At 41.1% G+C, this 18,133-nt stretch overlaps 2 protein-coding genes and 1 pseudogene across 2 annotated transcripts; 2 read left to right on the top strand and 1 right to left on the bottom strand.

Annotated features, from left to right (window-relative positions):
• Positions 1-134: 134 nt before the first annotated feature.
• LOC148788573 (uncharacterized) lies at positions 135-1,642 on the top strand (annotated as a pseudogene).
• Positions 1,643-7,340: 5,698 nt separating this feature from the next.
• On the bottom strand, positions 7,341-10,388 carry LOC105157036 (ABC transporter G family member STR2). Its single transcript, XM_011073333.3, has 3 exons — positions 9,591-10,388; positions 8,746-9,470; positions 7,341-8,418 (listed from the first exon to the last, which is right to left on the bottom strand). The coding sequence occupies exons 1-3, from the start codon at positions 10,071-10,073 to the stop codon at positions 7,443-7,445; spliced, it is 2,184 nt and encodes a 727-aa protein (XP_011071635.1). The 5' UTR covers positions 10,074-10,388; the 3' UTR covers positions 7,341-7,442.
• Positions 10,389-13,898: 3,510 nt separating this feature from the next.
• LOC148788572 (uncharacterized) lies at positions 13,899-14,357 on the top strand. Its single transcript, XM_088878878.1, has one exon. The coding sequence runs from the start codon at positions 13,899-13,901 to the stop codon at positions 14,355-14,357; it is 459 nt and encodes a 152-aa protein (XP_088735004.1).
• The last annotated feature ends 3,776 nt before the right edge of the window (positions 14,358-18,133 follow it).

Below are 18,133 nucleotides of genomic sequence, written 5' to 3'. Positions count from 1 at the left end.
GCACGAAAGGACCTCAAGATCATATGTAATCAACCAAAGGTTGATGTGGACGAAAGAAGGCCGAACGTGATGCCCAAAGCAGTATATACCTTAACCAAAGAGCAAAAGAGGAGATGTGTGAATGGATTAGTCATATGATGTTTCTTGATGGCTACGCATCTAATTTGGCCCGTTGTGTTGACATGAAGAAGATGAGGCTTCAGAGCATGAAGAGTCATGATTGTCACGTATTCATGCAAAAGTTGATACCGATTGCCTTCCGTGAAATACTTCCTTAGCTCCGGTGGAGTACATTAACCGAGGTCAGCCTTCTATTTCAGATCCTATGTTCGACGATGCTCAATGTGAACAATGTACAAGAACCGGAAGCTCGTGTCGCAACCATCTTGTGCAACCTTGAAAAAATATTTTTGCCAACTTTCTTTGACTCAATGGAGCACCTAATTGTTCATCTGCCATATGAAGCACGCGTGGAAGGGCCTGTGCAATACAGGTGGATGTATCCATTTGAGAGATAATTGTTACACGAGCTAGTTTTTTGAAATAGTTATGGCGTCATTATGTTTCTAATAAATATTTGGTTATTAGATTCCTTCGAGGCTTGTGAATGATTGAGGCGTCAATTATAGAGGCTTACCTTGTAGAAGAATTCAATCTCTTCATTTCTCACTACTTTGAGCTCCAAATTTCTTGAAAACAAAATAGGCCATGCAGAAGTGACGATCTCTATATGAATGACACTCATATTGAATGGTTTGTTTTCAACTACCCTAGTCGAGTTAGTGGTGCATCACAGAAGAGATATCTTAGTGGTACGGAACATCACATAATTGAGACGTACATTTGGACCAACTATGAAGTAGTCATGCCATACTACGAGTAAGTGTAAATTTTGTTGATATAATGTATTCATATTAATTATTATTTTGGACTTTTTACCTATGTATGTGAACAAGTCTTTTTTGAATGACTTTACGTGCACCATCATGCGAAGAACCCTATTATTGATGAGCTAGTAGCATCTTAGTTCAAGAATTGGTTCAAACGTCGTGTAACTTGTGCGTTTTTAATCGTGTCAACTGTAATTTGTCAATATATGGTTTCTCTAATATTCTCAACATATGTTAAATCCGAATTGAATTACACAGATAACGAGCTTTTGAAGTTGCACTATTAGGGTCCGACAGCTGAGCTCACAATATTCTTGTGCTACTTTGTAAATGACTACAACTTGCATACTAAAGTGCTCAGGTAGGCAAGTCAACTATGAACTGTGGGGTGTGTGTCAAATTACCCACTTATTCCAAACATGCAGATCATTTTGTTTAGATACCGCTAGGTCAATCCCGTGAGAGGTATGAAGGTACATCCTCGTTATCACCTTATCGATGTAAACTTCAAGAAATTATACCAAAACAACGAATCATTCATCCTGGCACAACAAACAGTACAAGTCTACTACACGAAGTACCCTAGCATGAAGAGAGATAAAGTATATTGGATGGCTGTCTGCGAAACAAGAGCCAAAAGAGTCATTGATGACTCGCTTTGGACCGAAATTGAGTTTCAAGAGGATGTCAAGGCTCAAGGAAGAAGAAGAACACTTCTTTGGGTACTTGTATTCCATCATTCAAGAACATAGATGTATGGTAAGCTATATACACAAAGAAGAAGAAGTTGAAACTAACAAAACTGTTACTAACTAAGTCTAAACTGAATAACGAAGAAAGCGAGTTTTAACTACTAGAAACGCAAAATACATAGAAGCACTACAACTTTAAACTTAAGTATTGGAAGTCTACTTTAACACCACGTGGTATGGTGGCATCCAGCTCAGCAGCATCTTCAACATGCAGCTCTTTTGGGGACTGTGCAGCTAGCGTAGCTGATATCATAACATCCCTCCTCAAGATGGAGCTTGGGAACCCAAGCCTAGCTTGACAACCATACGAGCAAAATTAGCAGCAGGGGAGGACTTAGTGAAGAGGTCGGTTAATTGCTTACAACTAGGAACATAAGAGGGATGGATTAAACCTGATTTGAGGTGATCTCTGACGAGGTGACAATCAATATTGAGGTACTTGGTGTGCTCATGGAAGACGGGATTAGCGACAATGTGGATGGCAGCCTGATTGTCACAACAAAAAGAAACAGGTGTGGAGAAGGGAATGTGGAGGGCCCAGGAGATAAGAGAGCCATAAAAGCTACAGACTGTAGTCCCCATACTTCGGTATTCTTCCTCAGCGGAGGAGTGGGAGATGGTTGTTTACTTCTTGGTTTTCCAGGACACGAGAGAATAGCCCAAGAAGATGCAGTAACCGGTGATTGAGCGGCGAGAATCTGGGCAAGAGGCCTAAGAAGCGTTAGCGTAGACAAAAGGGTGGAGTGTGCTGGTGGCAGAGTAAAATAGACCACAAAGTGGAGGAACCCTTGAGATAATGGAGAACATGACAACAGCTTCCCATTGTGAGCTCTGAGGATGCTGGAAAAATTGAGAGAGTTGTTGGACGACAAATGATACATCATGTGTAGTGACCTAAGGTATAAGAGGCGACCCACTAGGCGTCTGTAGGGGCCAGGATCAGCTAAAGAGAACCATTATCTGCAGAGAGTTTTAGCCCAGGCGGTAGCGGGGTCGAGGCAGCTTAGGCATTCAATAGATTGGTATCATGGAGGATATCAATGAGATATTTGTGCTGTGAAACAAGAAGACAGTGAGGGGAACAAGCCAATTCAATCCCCAGGAAATACTTTGTAAGCCCCAAATCTTTGATGGTGAAGAGGGAATGGAGATGGTCCTTGAGAGCAACAATCTCGGCAGCAGAGTCCCCTGTCAACAGGATGTTATCAACATAGATTAACAAGCCTACAAAACAGGTGGAGGTAATCTTAAGGAAGAGACAGTGATCATGGCCCACAAATCCTTAGTGAGTTCTATGTTCCATTGGCGGGATGCCTGCTTCAATCCGTAAAGTGAGCGTCTCAACCTGCAAAGCGACCCAGGAATAACCAAATGATACTCTTCTGGTGGTATCATGTAGACCTCTTTGTCAAGATGTCTGTGCAAGAAGGCGTTGCTCACATCTAATTGCCATAAAAACCAGCACATTGTCACTGCAACGACCAAAAAAACTCGCACTGTGACAACCTTGGCCACTGGAGAGAAACTCCCGAAGTAATCGATACCCTCCACTTGATTATAGCCCTTGGCGACAAGGCGGGCCATGTGGCGCAACGCACTATCATCTGGATTCAGCTTGGGTTTGAACACCCAACGGCAGGCAATTGCCTTCTCCCTTGGGGGTAGAGGTTCAAGTGTCCAAATGCCATTATGTTCAAGCGCAACAAGCTCTTCACCCATAGCCTCAACCCGTTTAATATCTCTGCTGGCTTTTGAATAGTTTTTGGGCTCCTGGACATAAGACAAGAGAGCAAGATACGCAGTATGTGCAGGCTTATAAATGGATGGTAAACAAGAAGGAGAATCAGTGTCGCAATGATAGACATAATCACCAAGCCAAGCAGGTTTGTGAATAGTTCTAAGAAACTGACGTAGAGGAAAGACATCAAGGGAATGGGAAGCAGAAGGTGGAGATGGAGAGGCAGTAGGCATGGAGGATTGGAGAATGAATCAGAAACAGGGGTAGGCTAGGAGGTGTGATCATAGTCATAACTGTAGGAAGATATAAGTCATTTGAAGTGGTAACAGATACTGGATGAGTAGGGGCTAGAGGAGAAACATCTTCATGAAACACATCCCTAGAGTTGAAAATAAGATCAGTTTCCAAGTTTAAAACTTTATAACCCTTACGCGATTAACTGTAACCTAAGAACACACATTTGTGTGCTCATGTTGCAAATTTTTGTCTGGAAGGTGATGTTGGATGCAAAACAGAGGCAAACAAATACTTTTAGATTAGAGTAGGATGGAGCTTTGTGGAAAAGTATCTCATAGGGGAATTTCCACTACAGAAGTCAAGTAGGAAGCCTGTTTATAAAAAATGTAGCAGCAAGTATAGCTTCCCCCCAGAATTTTGAAGGGGGTGAGCTTGAAAGGATAGGGCTCTAGCCACATCTAGCATATGTTTGTGTTTTCTCTTTAGCACACTGTTTTGTTGTGGTGTGTAAGGGCAAGATCTCTGGTGTACTATCCAAATGGAATGGAACAAAGTTTGACAGGCAAGGTTTGTAAATTTTGTGCCATTGTCTGTGTTGAACAATTTTTATTTACAATCAAACTGTATGTGTACCATTTTAAATAACAAATCTAAAGTATGACAAATTTGTGTTTTATAACGAAGAAGGAAGGTCCATGTGGCCTTACTAAAATAATCAGAATTGTGAGGAAATAGTTGCAGCCATCAAGTGTTGAAGTTTTGTAAAGCCCCTAAAGATCAACATGTAGCATTTCAAAGTGTGTTTGGTATGAATTTCACAACATGAGAAAGGCAATCTACTTTGTTTTGCAAGAGGGCAAATTTACATGTATCCAGCACATTGATTGAAGATGTAACAGGTATATGTTTCAAAGTAGTTAAGCATGGGTGTCCCAGCCGCCTATACCACAAAGTGTTATCACAGGAACTAGAATTACTACATGGAGTATGCTGAACAGAGTTTATAGATGCTATGATATCTGGACTGCAAGAGGACTTGTCTATCATCTACAACTTTGTGGAGCTATTTTCTTGCTAGTCTCCAGGTCCTGTAAGAGACAGTGAGAGGAATAAAATTTCACTTCGACGGATGAAGGTGAGCAAAAAGTTTAGACGCCGACAAGAAGTTGTATTGGAAATGAAGCACATATAAGACATCTGTGAGTGTAAGATGAGAGTGTAGAATGACATTTCCTTTATGAGTTAATGGCTGCATTGTACCATCTAGGAGTGTACACAAGAGTTGGTTGAGTTGAGGATATGATGGATTGGAGTGCATTTTTGTTAGCGCACATATGGTTAGTTGCTCTTGTGTCAATTATCCAAGAATCTAAAAACCAATTATGAAGGCCAGAAGATGCACAACTCTTACCAGCAAAATTTTCAAGTTGTGCGAAGTTGGCTTGCAGGGGGTCTTTTGCTATCTGTGTTTGATGACATTCACCTTTCATCAAACGTATCAATCCCTGCAACAAAGCCTCCTGGTTGTTCCCCTTATGTTGCTGATAGCTTTGTTCCTCAATTTGCAAGTTATAAGCTCTCGAGTACCCTGTTTCCTTCTTCCTCTTTCCAATTAGATCCTTATACCAATCTGGTGTTCCATGGAGTTTGAAGCATGTGTCCTATGTATGCCCAGCACGATTGCAATTATTGCACTGAAGACCTTGCTTGTCAGTTATGGGCATTGTCTGGGCACAAAGTCTTTCTTCTTTCAAAGCAATTGTTTCCTTCTTTCTCGAGTAAATTCTGTGCCATTGTCTGGGCACAAAGTCTTCTTCCCCCTACTCTGATTTGCATAGCAATAGTTTCTATGTCTCTGCCCCATCCATACCGACTTCTCGTTGCTTCTCTACTTCTGAAAATTATGGAATATGCCTTACTGATTGTATGTATTTGGTCCATCACCAAAAGTTGATCACGCAGGTGATCAAAAGTTTCGTTTAGCCCCATGAGGAACTGGGTCAGTCTTCTGAAAACTGCCTGATCTATAGCAGTCTTGAAAGCTCCACAAGTGCACCCACATGTGCACTGAGGAGTAGGCATTAATACATCTAATTCATCCCAAATCATTCGCAGCCTGGAAAAATACTCAACTACTGCTCTGTTTTCTTAAGTTAATGACGCTATCTCTCGTTGGAGTTAATAAAGTAGGGGTCCATTACATTCTCCATATCGTTCTTCTAAATCCATCCAGAGATTCCTCGCATATGTTGCGTACATGAAGCTCCCAACAAGTTCTTTTGAAATGCAATTGAGGATCTAAGTAGTGACCATGTTGCATTGCTAAAAAAAGGGGATCAGTTACACATGGTTTTACAGTCGTGCCATATACGAAACCTAGCTTCAATTTTGCTCGTAATGCTCGTTTCACTGTGTAGCTCCAAGTGAGGTAGTTGTTATTCGTTGGTACAGTGCTTACAAGGATCATTCCAGGATGATCTGGTCCATGTAACTGCAATGCCTCCAGGAATTGGTTGTCTCGTTGCTTCTCCCGCTTCCATTACTCCTGGCGTGGAACGTCTGCCATCTCTTGTTGATTCCTCCATTATATCAGATCGATTGCAGATCTAGTAGTGTGTTACCCTATGCAGAGACCTTCATATGAAGGCTCTGCCACCATGTAAAACTTTCAAGTGTGCAAAGAAGAAATCCATAAACATCTCAAGGCTCAAGGAAGAAGAACATTCTTCGGATACTTGTATTCCATCATTCAAGAACAAAGATGTACAATAAGCTATATACAGGAAGAAGAAGAAGTTGAAACTAACAAAACTGTTACTAACTCTTAAACTGAATAACGAAGAAAGCGTGTTTTAACTAATAGAAACACAAAATACATAGAAGCGCCACAACTTTAAACTTAAGTACTGGAAGTCCACTTTAACACCACGTGGTATGGTGGCATCCACTCAGCATCGTCTTCAACCTGCAGCACGCATCGCTGATATCATAACAGAGTGTATGAATCATAAAAACCTGGACATAGACCTAGTGCTAAAGAAATTCAATATGGTGCTAGAAACACCAAACAGAATGCCGGAATAAAGCCTTATTGATAAGACGTGTGATTTTAAACTGATGTGTGAACTTCCTGATAATTGCATTTTGCCCCTTTATTTTTGTAAGGTCGCTTCGTGTTTTACAAAAGGTAAATCATCATCGTGTTGTTATGACTAATTTTGATTCTTGAAGAACTTTTGCCAAAGCAAAATTCAAATTAGCAGCAACCAAAAACTTCGGAAAGGAAGAAGTAGCAAGGTGTAATTTTTTATAGAAAAGAATCTACTTATCTATATGATGTGATTGAATTTTCCTTTTCCTTTTCCTTTTGATGTATGATTCTTTGAGTACACAGAAAAAAATGTAGCCATGGATGGGAATTTACTTGTTCAAGAAATTCTGCATATCTGCATTATCTCAACTTAAGCTTTATAATATAACATTATTAGCCTTTCGACAACAAGAATTTTCTGAGTTGAGAATTTGATAATGTAGGATCATCATTTCAAAAGTTCGCCAAAATGGCTGACCTATCAAATTAATATTCCATCGCCTGATTTCACTTTCCCTTACCAACTGCTATAAGTTCTCTACTTGCGTGTTTGGCGTGCAGTATTTGGTTGAGGTTTAGACAACTTCATCTATAAGAATCTTGGTATTTCTCCAGTTATCAGCTGATTGAACAAAAAATGACTTGGGCCTGAATGTTTGAACTACTGTACGAGATAAAATTATTCTTGTAAGATAAACATCAACCACACTAGGTATCCCCTTCCTGTGGAATCTCTACGACCTTTGGTTCTTTGAAAAGAATCGCAGGACAATATAGAAAAGAACTCTATACACAACGGCCCATCCCAACATTATATACACCTTCTGCCACTTTAGATTCTTCTCAATATCAATGCCAAGTGATTCCAGGATCTTATTCCCACTTATGTTACCAAAAGGTTTGGTTGTTTGATATTCGTTCATTAGCAGCCCTTCATATGGATAAGTCATAGTGGAGAGGTAGTGCATCCACTTCCAATATCCTGGAATAGCATGGCTATCCAAGAAATAGCCGCAGAAGAGGAAGAAAAGTGCGGTGAAGGCAATCACAGCCGCGTAGCCAAGAATATAGTTGGGCACCACTGAGCTAACAAAGACCACAAAAGAGTTGGTGGAGAGTAGTGACATGTAGAGTACTAGCAAGAAGTACTCGAATGGGCCTTTGAGCTTTAAAGGAAACCAGACGATTATTGCATAAACAGCGGCTTGTAGTGCAAGGAAGGGGAGATATGTGATCAGTCCTGCAATGGTGTAGGATGAGGCCCTATAAGCATTGTGCGACGTTTCACGAATGAAGATGAAGCGCTCTTGAATGAAAGCAGGGACAGCGTCATTAGAGGAGAAGAAAAAGAGACAGACAGTGAAGATGAAGAAGCTGAGGCGGTTGGTGATGCCCTGCACGTTGTCTTTCGGGTGCCAGAACAAGGTGGCCATCATGATGCCCATGACGGTGAGCACGAGCAATCGGGACAGGAAGAGTTCGGGAGTCCGCCTGATGATGATGAAGTTGCGGCGCATTAGTATCCATGTCTCTGAGATGAAGGAATTGGTGAACTTGGGGCCGAGGTGTTGGTAGGTTGCCGCTGTGCCTGGGTGGAGACTGCTATGGGTCATGTAGTCATTTTCATTGACAGTGTAGTCGCTGCTGTGAGGCGTTGGTGTGCCTTGTAGAATCTCGCTCGAGTAGGTGTAATATCCGGCCGGGGATTGGCTGCACATAGAGATTGAAGATGTGTTTTCACCAGTAAGAATTTAGACATACTTAGATGTGGATATGATTTTATAGAACAAGTTTACACTTATGTTGACCGCGTTCTTTGAGAAAAAGCAACAGCAGCAGATAATGTTTAGCAGTTGATGCATGATTAAGAGGATAAAATTCGATTCCAACAACATTGTAATTGAGATAAATCTTGAACTAACTATGCGAAATATAATGATCAGGCATACCTAATAACGTTCTACTCAACAAATCTGGCTGTGAAGAGTAGCAAATTTTGTATGAATTGAGCATATAAATCAAGAAAATTCTGTTTACCTTCTCCTGGCTAGGACTCTCTGATCAGCATTCTTCCTTGTTGGTGTATAGGTGATCGACTGGGTAGCAGTCCAAGACCTCGACGTGTTCCATGTGCTTCTCACACTGTGATCAAAATCCCCATCTTTTAATGCTTGCAACGGGAGCCGTTTACTTGACCTGTCATCATGCCCTTCTGATGCCTGCCGGCGACTTTTCCGTCTAGGCGGCAATGCAGCAGGAGGCAAGGAGTTCACGCTGGACGCTGGCATCTCCTTGTGGGATGCCAGCTCCGGTGGCTTCACGCCGGTAAGAGCAAACTCAGCCAGCACTTCAACTCCAAGCTCTGACTGATCATACTCTTGCACCACATCTATGAAGTATTCAATGGCGTTTCCGGATTTTGGGACTTTACGGCCCATTCGGTCCAGATGGAAAGTCACATCTCTAGGAGGGCCTTGGTACATGAGCTGCCCCCTAGCCAGGACAATGAGGTGGTCTAGCAACAGCAGAATGCGAGATGAGGGCTGGTGAATTGTGAGAATCACAGTGCTGCCAGAGCGTGCTATGTTGTGGACCTTCTCGATCACGCTGTGAGCACTGGTGGAGTCTAAACCTGAAGTAGGCTCATCCAGGAACAGGAGGGACGGGCCATGTATGATGTCAACTCCAATTGAAACCCTGCGACGCTCTCCTCCCGACACACCTCTGGTCCCTTCGTCGCCTATGTAAGTGTTCCTTGATGACTGTTCAACACAAGACAGCAATTAAGATTATAACAATCAGCGTCAGAAACCAAATGTGTCAGATTGACTTTATGAGATAATTCTGTGCTTCAGATTCATATTTCAATGGCAGCCAATTACCGATAAACCAAGCTGCTCGATCAGGCTCTCGACACGCTGCCTCTTCTCAGCCCTGGGGATCGGTCCCAACCGAAAATCAGCAGCAAACATGAGAGTCTCATAAACAGTAAGCATAGGGAACAGCCTGTCATCCTGCATTATATATGCTGAAGTCCTCTTAATCAAGCTCGGGCTAACATCAGCCCCATCCAACACCACCCTCCCTACGAGACTTCCGCTAGCGATTCTTCCCGCCAAGCCATCCAAGAACGTCGACTTTCCAGCACCACTAGGCCCCATAACAGCCGTAACGCATCCTTTAGGCGCATATCCACTTATGTCGTGCAACAAGTCGACTTCTTGATTCACCCACGCCCCATTTATATCCTTCATCTTCTTGATCACCGTGTAGGTTAGCCCAGAAAACTCCAATCCACCAGTCATGTTCACCGGTTTCCCTATGTCGATCACCATGTCCAGCCCACGACTATCCGTGCTATTCATCTTCGCAGAACAGATCAAGAGAGATATGGGGAAACTTGGATTTTCTGGTCTCCCAAGAAACACTGGATGGCTTAGAGTTTTAAAGAAAGGGTGATTGACAAAAAAGACTAGAAGAAAAGCTGGTTTTGGGAGGTACTTTCTAAGTTGATACAAACCTTCTTCTGCATTGTGCAGTCCGTTTTTACATGTTTTTTTGTCCGGGAATGGACAATTACATTCTTGTTTGCTTCATCGGTTGCTCCAGTCTTTGTGCTTGTCTTTGACGTAAGTGAAATGTACTGCAATGCCTTTATAGTGGGCATAGGTTTTGCCCTCTATGCTTGCTAGTACAAAAGTGTTGAGATTAGTTTAATGATTGTCGATTAGGTCATACTTGACAGGTAATAAATCATTGTTTCAATCGAAAAAGTTTAGTATTAATTAAACCTGGTTATGGATTATATAGCAGGCGTTGGAAAATATTGTCTAGATTCTAACTTTGTCAGTCGTGCATTATTTGCAATATGCTTACACCCTTCACCAAATGTTAGAAGGCAAAATCTACAACATACATGCAACTGGTTTGTAAATATTTCCGGTTTTTTCTTTTCCTTTTATGAATTACAAGTTAGGCTAGATCGGATTGACGGATTTGAAATTTATGAAATTTCAAATCCCTAATAATAAACCCTTAGAGTTTATTTGGATCTTTTTAAATGTCAAGAATTTGAAATACTTTAACTCTATTTTTAAGTTATATTATGTTAAAGGGTTAAATGCTTTGATCTCATAACTTTGGGGATTGGATGTTTTCATCGTTTAACTTTCTAAGTTAGTATTTTAGTTTTGCATCATTTTTATTTTTGTGATCTCTGTCCTTTTTTCTGCAGTTCACCTTCATCGGCGAGAAGGGTGAACCCAGTGAAAAATGGATTGAAATAAAAAAAATTTAAAAAATGTAGGATTAAAATGCTATTCTAAAAAGTTAAAAGACAAAAATATTGAAAAAAAATAAGCCAATAAGAATAATAGTCCCAAGTTTAAAAGATCGTTTGAGATGTACATGTATTTTTTCAGCGTGAATGGTGTTAAGTGGCAAAAAGAAAAAAAAGGGACTAAAATCACGAGAAATAAAATGGTGCAGCACCAAAATGCTACTCTAAAAAATTAAAGGGCAAAAATGTAAAATGATCTAAGTTATGAGATGACCAAGAAATTTTTAAGCTTTCTGTTAAATATTATTGAATTTCAATTTTTTTAATATAGTCTTTTAAAATTATTTTTCAGAATCCTTTTTATGAATTTGATTTACTCCGTCATAATACAATTGTAATGGTAGATAATTTATAATTATGTTGGTAGATAATTCATAAGTATTCACGACCGAAATTAATGTTATTGTAGTCCAAGAAACCAATTTCTTGGAGTTCTCAGAGCAATAAAATTGTAGTACATTGGATTATACCTGCACATATTGTAGAATAAATTATTTTAAATGTGTATGAAATCAAAGCAAAAATATTAAAAATTAATATAATGATATTTTAGTTAGTTCACATTTGGTCAAGTGAGGTGGTGGCTGAGATGGTGGGGGCGTCAGATTTCCAGTTGCAGGTGAATACAGATCAAGTTGAGGAGGCAAATCACGATTATATCGTCAATAATCCGGCAAAAAGAGGATTATTCAGGGCAGGCTCAATGGATAACGGAGATGGAATAGCAGTTGGATGGTTAGGACACCCTATCTTTAGAGATAAAGAAGGGCGTGAGCTTTTTGTACGTCGTATGCCTACTTTTTTTCTTGAGTTCTTTTGACTAGGCGGCAGCAGGTGAAGTGGCGCCGATTGATTGATACTGCTGGTTAAGATCGATTCTTTTTCTTTCTTTCCTATGCTTAGAAATGAATGGGGAATATCTGGTTTGACTTGCCTGACACTATAGCGTGGCCTGCTTCAGTTGATCAGAAGTGCGAAAGTAGAGTTATCTCATACATATAGAAATCCGGAATTTATATATTTGATAAACAAAAACTCACTCAAATCACATGTTCGTCTCGCCATGGAACTCTTTCATCTCCGTCTAATGTAGCAAATGAACGAGAAGGAGGCATCCAATGAATTCGTCCCTTCAACCCTCCTAGACCTTTAGGGGACGGAAGGGCTTAGCCAAGGTCTCTAGCCAAGAGAGGACAGGGGGAAGGTAGCTTGGTTAACATCCGATTCTAGTTCTCGGCTAAGGAGCAGGCATCTAGGAATTAAAACCTGGGTTTAAGAAAAAGGCAATTGTACTTGGTTCAGGCAAGCCCACTCAGTCCGACCATGGCTCTGTATGGCTGATTTCAATGAACTCCTAGACCATCAGGGAACAGGGGTCCCGTGCTAGGGCGCAGTGCTAGATGGAGGCTTTTTGCAGCTATTTGGACGACTGTGGGCTGAGTGACCTAGGTTTCACAGGGTATCGGTTGACATGGTGCAATAACTAAGAGCACCTTGGCTCAAATTCGATGAAGTGTCCGAGGTGGTGGCGCAAAGCTTGTGGAACAACTCGAGTGACAGTCCAGAGTCGGCTTTCTGCAGTAAGGTTAGTAAATGCAGTGAGAGGTTGTCAGAATAGAATAGGTTGTCCTTCGTGAATATCACGAGGAAAATCTAGGACCCAAACTCCGGTCTTCGTAAGCTCAAGGGGGACCCTTTAACCAAATCCTCAAACACATGGTCTAAGAGGCTTCAGTACGAACTACAGGATCTATTAGAAAAGGAGGAAACTCTTTCGAAGCAGCAAGGCAAGGTACTATGCCTGAAGGAGGGTGACAAGAACATAGCCTTTTTTCATGCCCAGGCTATTGAGCGGTTCCTAAGCAAGTCCATCAAAGTTTTGTAGGACAAAAGTGGTTATAGTTGCATGCTAGCATCAGCCATCCAAGGGTTAATTGAGGCCTATTTCTACCGGATGTTCGGCTTCACATGCTTGCACCCAAGTGTGATAAACGATTGTCTTGCAAGAGTGGTGCCCTCAGTCAATGCGATCATGAACAATGATCTCGACCGTCCTATTCCTCGAACGAGATCAAGCAGGCTCTGAATCAAATGCATCCTCTTAAGTATTCGGGACCAGACGATATGTCTCTGGTTTTTTTTCAAAAGTTCTACGATATTGTAGGGAAGGATACATCTCGGTCTATCTTTCAAATACTTAATGATGGTGTCCTAAACACCCATCTGAACGCCCCAAAATTGTCCTAATTCCAAAATGTGCTACCCCGGAGACTATTACCGACTTTAGGCCTATTAGTCTGTGGTCGGTTATAAGATTGTATTTAAGCCTATTGTCAATCATCTCAAGCCCTTTCTTGACAGTAGTATTTTGGTCACTCAATTAGCCTTTGCCCCTAGCCGTTTAACTGCTGACAATCTCCTTTTAGCCCATAAACTTAACCAATATCTTGCCCACAAGTATTAAGGAAAAACGAGCCATGTCTCTATTAAGCTTGATATCAATAAAGCCCACGACTACATAAAATGGAATTTCCTTGAACAAGTGCTCCTAATATTAGATTTTCATTCAAAAGTGGTGTCATTGATCATGCTTTGTGTGACTTCGGTCTCCTACTCTTGTATGTATAATGGTGCATGCTTCGGCTCATTGAAGCTAGAAAAGGGTCTCTATCAAAGGATCATCTTTCCCTTTATTTGTTTTTGTTTTGTGCAGAGGCCTTTAGTAGCATGATTCATCAGGAGGAGCAGTTGGGGCGGGTTCATGGCCTTTCGGTTAGTCGACACGGTCCCGCATATTGCATCTCCTTTTTAAAGGCGTCTCACTTATCTTCCGCACACCAGGCGCGAGGAAATGGCTGTCGTTCAGGACCTGCTACGGCAGTTTGAAGAAGGCTCGGGCCTAATTATCAATACTCAAAAGCCGGTAATAGTATTCAGCAAGAATGTCCCAACACCGTTGCATGAGGAACTCGCCAACATCCTTGGGGTCCCAATGGTGGCTAAACATGAGAAATCCTCGAGTCTTCCTATTGTGGGGGGCAAGTCTAAGCTTGAGATATTTGACAGCTTAAAAGATCGGGTCCTGCAGAAGCTACAGAGTTGGATGACGAAGAAACTATCGCAGGTAGGGCATGAGGTTCTGATCAAGTTGGTGATCCAGGCTATCTCTTCGTACGCCATGACCTATTCTAAAATTATGGATGCCTACTCAGCGAGCTTGGGAGCATGTCTGCAAACTTTTCTAGCACCAAGACTGTACATGAAAAACCCATTGGCTCTCTTGGGAAACATTGCGCCAAAGGAAGAGTGAGGGTGGCCTCGTTTTCTGAAATTTGAAAGAGTTTGATCGGGCACTTCTTCGCAAGTAGGCATGGCAAGTGGCTAGTAGCATGCACATCTTGCTGCAACAAGTGCTAAGGGCTAGATATTTTCTGAATGTCTCGTTTTTGGAAGCCGGAGGGAGGGGCCAGTTGTCCTACACTTGGTGATCTATCATGCCGACCCTGCCTTTGCTTATGGAGGGCACAAGGTGGTTCATCGGGGACGAATGGTCAGTAAGTATTTCGCAGGACCCTTGGATTCCTCAATCGTCCTCATTTCGATTAGTGTGTCCCTCGCGTTTGATGTCATCGAAGCTGATGGTGAGTTCACTTTTGGCCCGTGATAGCTCTTTGGAGGGAGGAGTTCATCCGATCAATGTTCAATGGAGTAGATGCTGAATAGACCCTCGAAACGAGGGTGAAGCTGGCTCGGATGATAACTTAGGATGGCAACACAATCCGAGGAGCTCTTCTCAGTCTAAAGTGTTTATTTGTTGGTTATGTCGTTGTCGGCTCCATCCAGCTCCGCGGCTAGAGGCTTGTTTTTGACAAATGGCTAGAATTGATGGAGCTTTGTTTAGAATACTAGGGCGGCCCCAAAGGTCATTCTTTTTGCTTGGAGGTGTTGTCGGGAGGCTCTCCAAACCATCTCGAATCTTCATCGCGAGGGTATGGTGTTGACAGTTTATGTGTCTTGTGCGATCTTCAAGAGGGTGACATTATTCACATTTGGCATAATGCTTCTTTTTGCCAGGCTCACTTGGGCCTTGTCTCAAGTTCCAAATCGCGTGACCATTTGTAACGAGCTCAACGTTGATGCTCAAATGCTACGGGCGTATGACAAGTTACGCAAGGGTGAGTTTGCTTTTTTTTTTTTTTTACCATTTTATGGTTGATGTGGGCCAATCACAATGCAACGTGTTTTGAAGGTTGTAGGGCAGACGCTCCATCAATTGTCTCCCAGGCTTATCATCTTTTTCAGTTGTTTGGCAGTTCAATTACTTAATTATTTCTTTGTTTTAGGTGGGTATTTCCTTTGCTTTCCGCATAGTGGCTTTGGCTATGTACGAACTTCGACTTTGATTTTTCTTTGTAATATTATGCCAAGTTTTCCTCGAAAAGAAAAATTAGAGAAGGTCAATCCTCAGTATCGCATATAATTTTTCAACTTCACTTAATTAATTGTAATCGATCAATACCCAATTGGAAAAAAAATAAAGAGGAATGTTATCCAAAATGATGTAATTATAGTAAAATCGAACCTAACATACATGTGTATATATATATATCGATCTGGTTCACATCAAGATTGAATTAACTCATTCGACTAGTTTTGAGAATCAGGTCCAAAATACTTAGGTATATCTTTAAAGTTTGCTTCAACAATCCGTGAAATAGAGCATGAGAACAACATTAGGAAGGCTTCAATTATAACCCTCTCATGCTTAAGTTAATAAAATAGGAATGATAAGGAGTGGCCCATAAGAAATAGTTAGGGTAGCTAAACTTATATGTGGGTCATGTAGGACTTGTAGTTACAAATATTGCCAAATTATATCGTTATACATGGATCGTTAATACAATTTTAATTGTGTAGTCATGGTGAGTCACTTGGGGCGGGGTCAGTACGACTCAAATAAATAAGGTACAGATCATGCTATTTTAGACATTAAACAAAAAGTTTAGGTATGCGTTTATATTATTTCGGGGTACTTCGAGCTCGACTCGTTGCCAGGCCTACATGAGAGGAATCAAATCCTCATGATGGATCCAATGCCTGGTGTTAGTAGAGCTTATGCAATGATTCTCAAAGTTGAAAAATAGAAAGAAGAACATCCAAATACATCCCAGATTATGGCAATGCAGGTGTATAAAAAATCAGAATTTCAGAAAAAGAAGACATTGGCAGACAAAAAGAAACCAAAGTCTGCAAACAATGTGGTAAAACAGGCCATCTAAAGGAAGTCTGCTTTGAGATATATGGTTATCCGGACTGGTATAAAACTTTGATTGATCAAAGAAAGAAGTCTGGAGCTGTGAACAACAAATTGACAGCAGCTGCACAAACTGAAGAAAAGGTGCACAGTGTGGTAGATGAGAAATCAATGCGTAGGACTGAATTGTAGAGATATTTTGGAGTTTCATAAGCACAATCATCAAGTGGCTCCCCTCTATTGCAAGTAGACTGGCTCGGCTAGAATCTCGTGTTTCACATGCTCCAATATGTCAATTAATGTCTTGCTAAATGCAAGAAAATGGTCTTTATGTGTTTATTTAACGATAAGGACTACAATTACCATTTTGTCCCCATTTCCTTCCGCCTTCCCTGCCCGTTTTCTTTCGGCCAGCCCGCCGCCCCTTCCCGCACCTGTCTTCTTCTGCCTACCCCCCTCAGTCTTTTCCCTTCAGCCCGTCGCCCCCTACCTTCTTCCTTTCCCCCATCTTTCTTGCCTTCTTCCTTCTATCCCAACCACCATCACCACTTCCATCACCGACCAGGACACTTATATGGCTTGGGATATTCCTTGGCCATATGCTCATATTCCCAACACTAAAAACAATAATTCCCCTCCCCCCCCCCCCATCTCCATTGTATTCAAATTTCAACAGGCTATCTACAGCACTCCCTACTCCCTATATTTAATTACCTATTTCATCATTTTTTTAGTTACAACCCATTCTATAGGTAATTTTTTTTCAACCCGTAACATAAATTCTATTTTGTCAATATAATATATAAATATCGCAAGAGATAATAGATATCTCCAAAAGTTTATATTTACCCCATCAGATGTCCTCATATACATAACCTCAAAGGGATATAGCATAACAACCAACAATACAAAATTTTAAATGCAAACCCGGCAAAAAGCTTGAATATTTAACACCTAAACAGCTAAAAATCCTGGCTTCAGATGTCACGGCTGACCCACCTAATAAGACTAACGGCATGACTCAAAGTCCAATGTGGCTAGTCAGTGTGACCTATCTCCTGAAAAGTACGTGGAAAGGAATGAGCTGCCTACTCAGTAAGTATACCTAACCAATCTATATATGTACACATAAGCCGCAAGTCACGTACAATGCAATCCCATCAACTAACAAATATTCGTCATATAGCAACAACAAATATAAGGAATAACGCATACCCACGACTGTAAATCAATCCACGATGTAATATTTGGCGCTATGATTTATTGTCTAAGGGCCCTACTTACTCTAATTGGAGTACATCAGTCAATGGTTTTGTCGGCCATCATTTCTCAATTAATGTCATATTATATACAGCACAGGATACTCGTTGTATGTGATATCCCTACACTCTCTCCCATTGTCTAGCAATATCAGCACAGGAATCACAACAAGCATGGCATCCCCACATCTCCCCAATGTGTAGCTAACAGCACGAGATATTCCCTGCTACCCGGAGTATCCTAGTGCCCTACCCGCCATAGTACCTAGCTTAATTCATTTATTTTTTATATCACATCATCAACCACATCATCGTCAATCACATTATCGTAAACCAGGACTATGTTCTTAACTAGGTAAGCATCATCTTTTATTTCAATTCACAACAGCCCTACCACTAACTTCATCATTCTATTCTCCATAATAATTATTTTCTTAGTAATAACTTTTCAATTCGATTTCATGCAATAATTAATTATACGATCACATAATCATACCACTCTCACTTTCATACACTACAATCACATATAACACATAATAACAATTTCATCAGTATTAAGGTAATCCAACAAAT

Source organism: Sesamum indicum, linkage group LG3 (genome assembly GCF_026168435.1).
Source record: "Sesamum indicum cultivar Baizhima isolate 11 linkage group LG3, ASM2616843v1, whole genome shotgun sequence".
Taxonomy (NCBI): domain Eukaryota; kingdom Viridiplantae; phylum Streptophyta; class Magnoliopsida; order Lamiales; family Pedaliaceae; genus Sesamum; species Sesamum indicum.
Note: the sequence above shows the minus strand (reverse complement) of the source record. Positions and strands in the feature narration are given on the sequence as shown.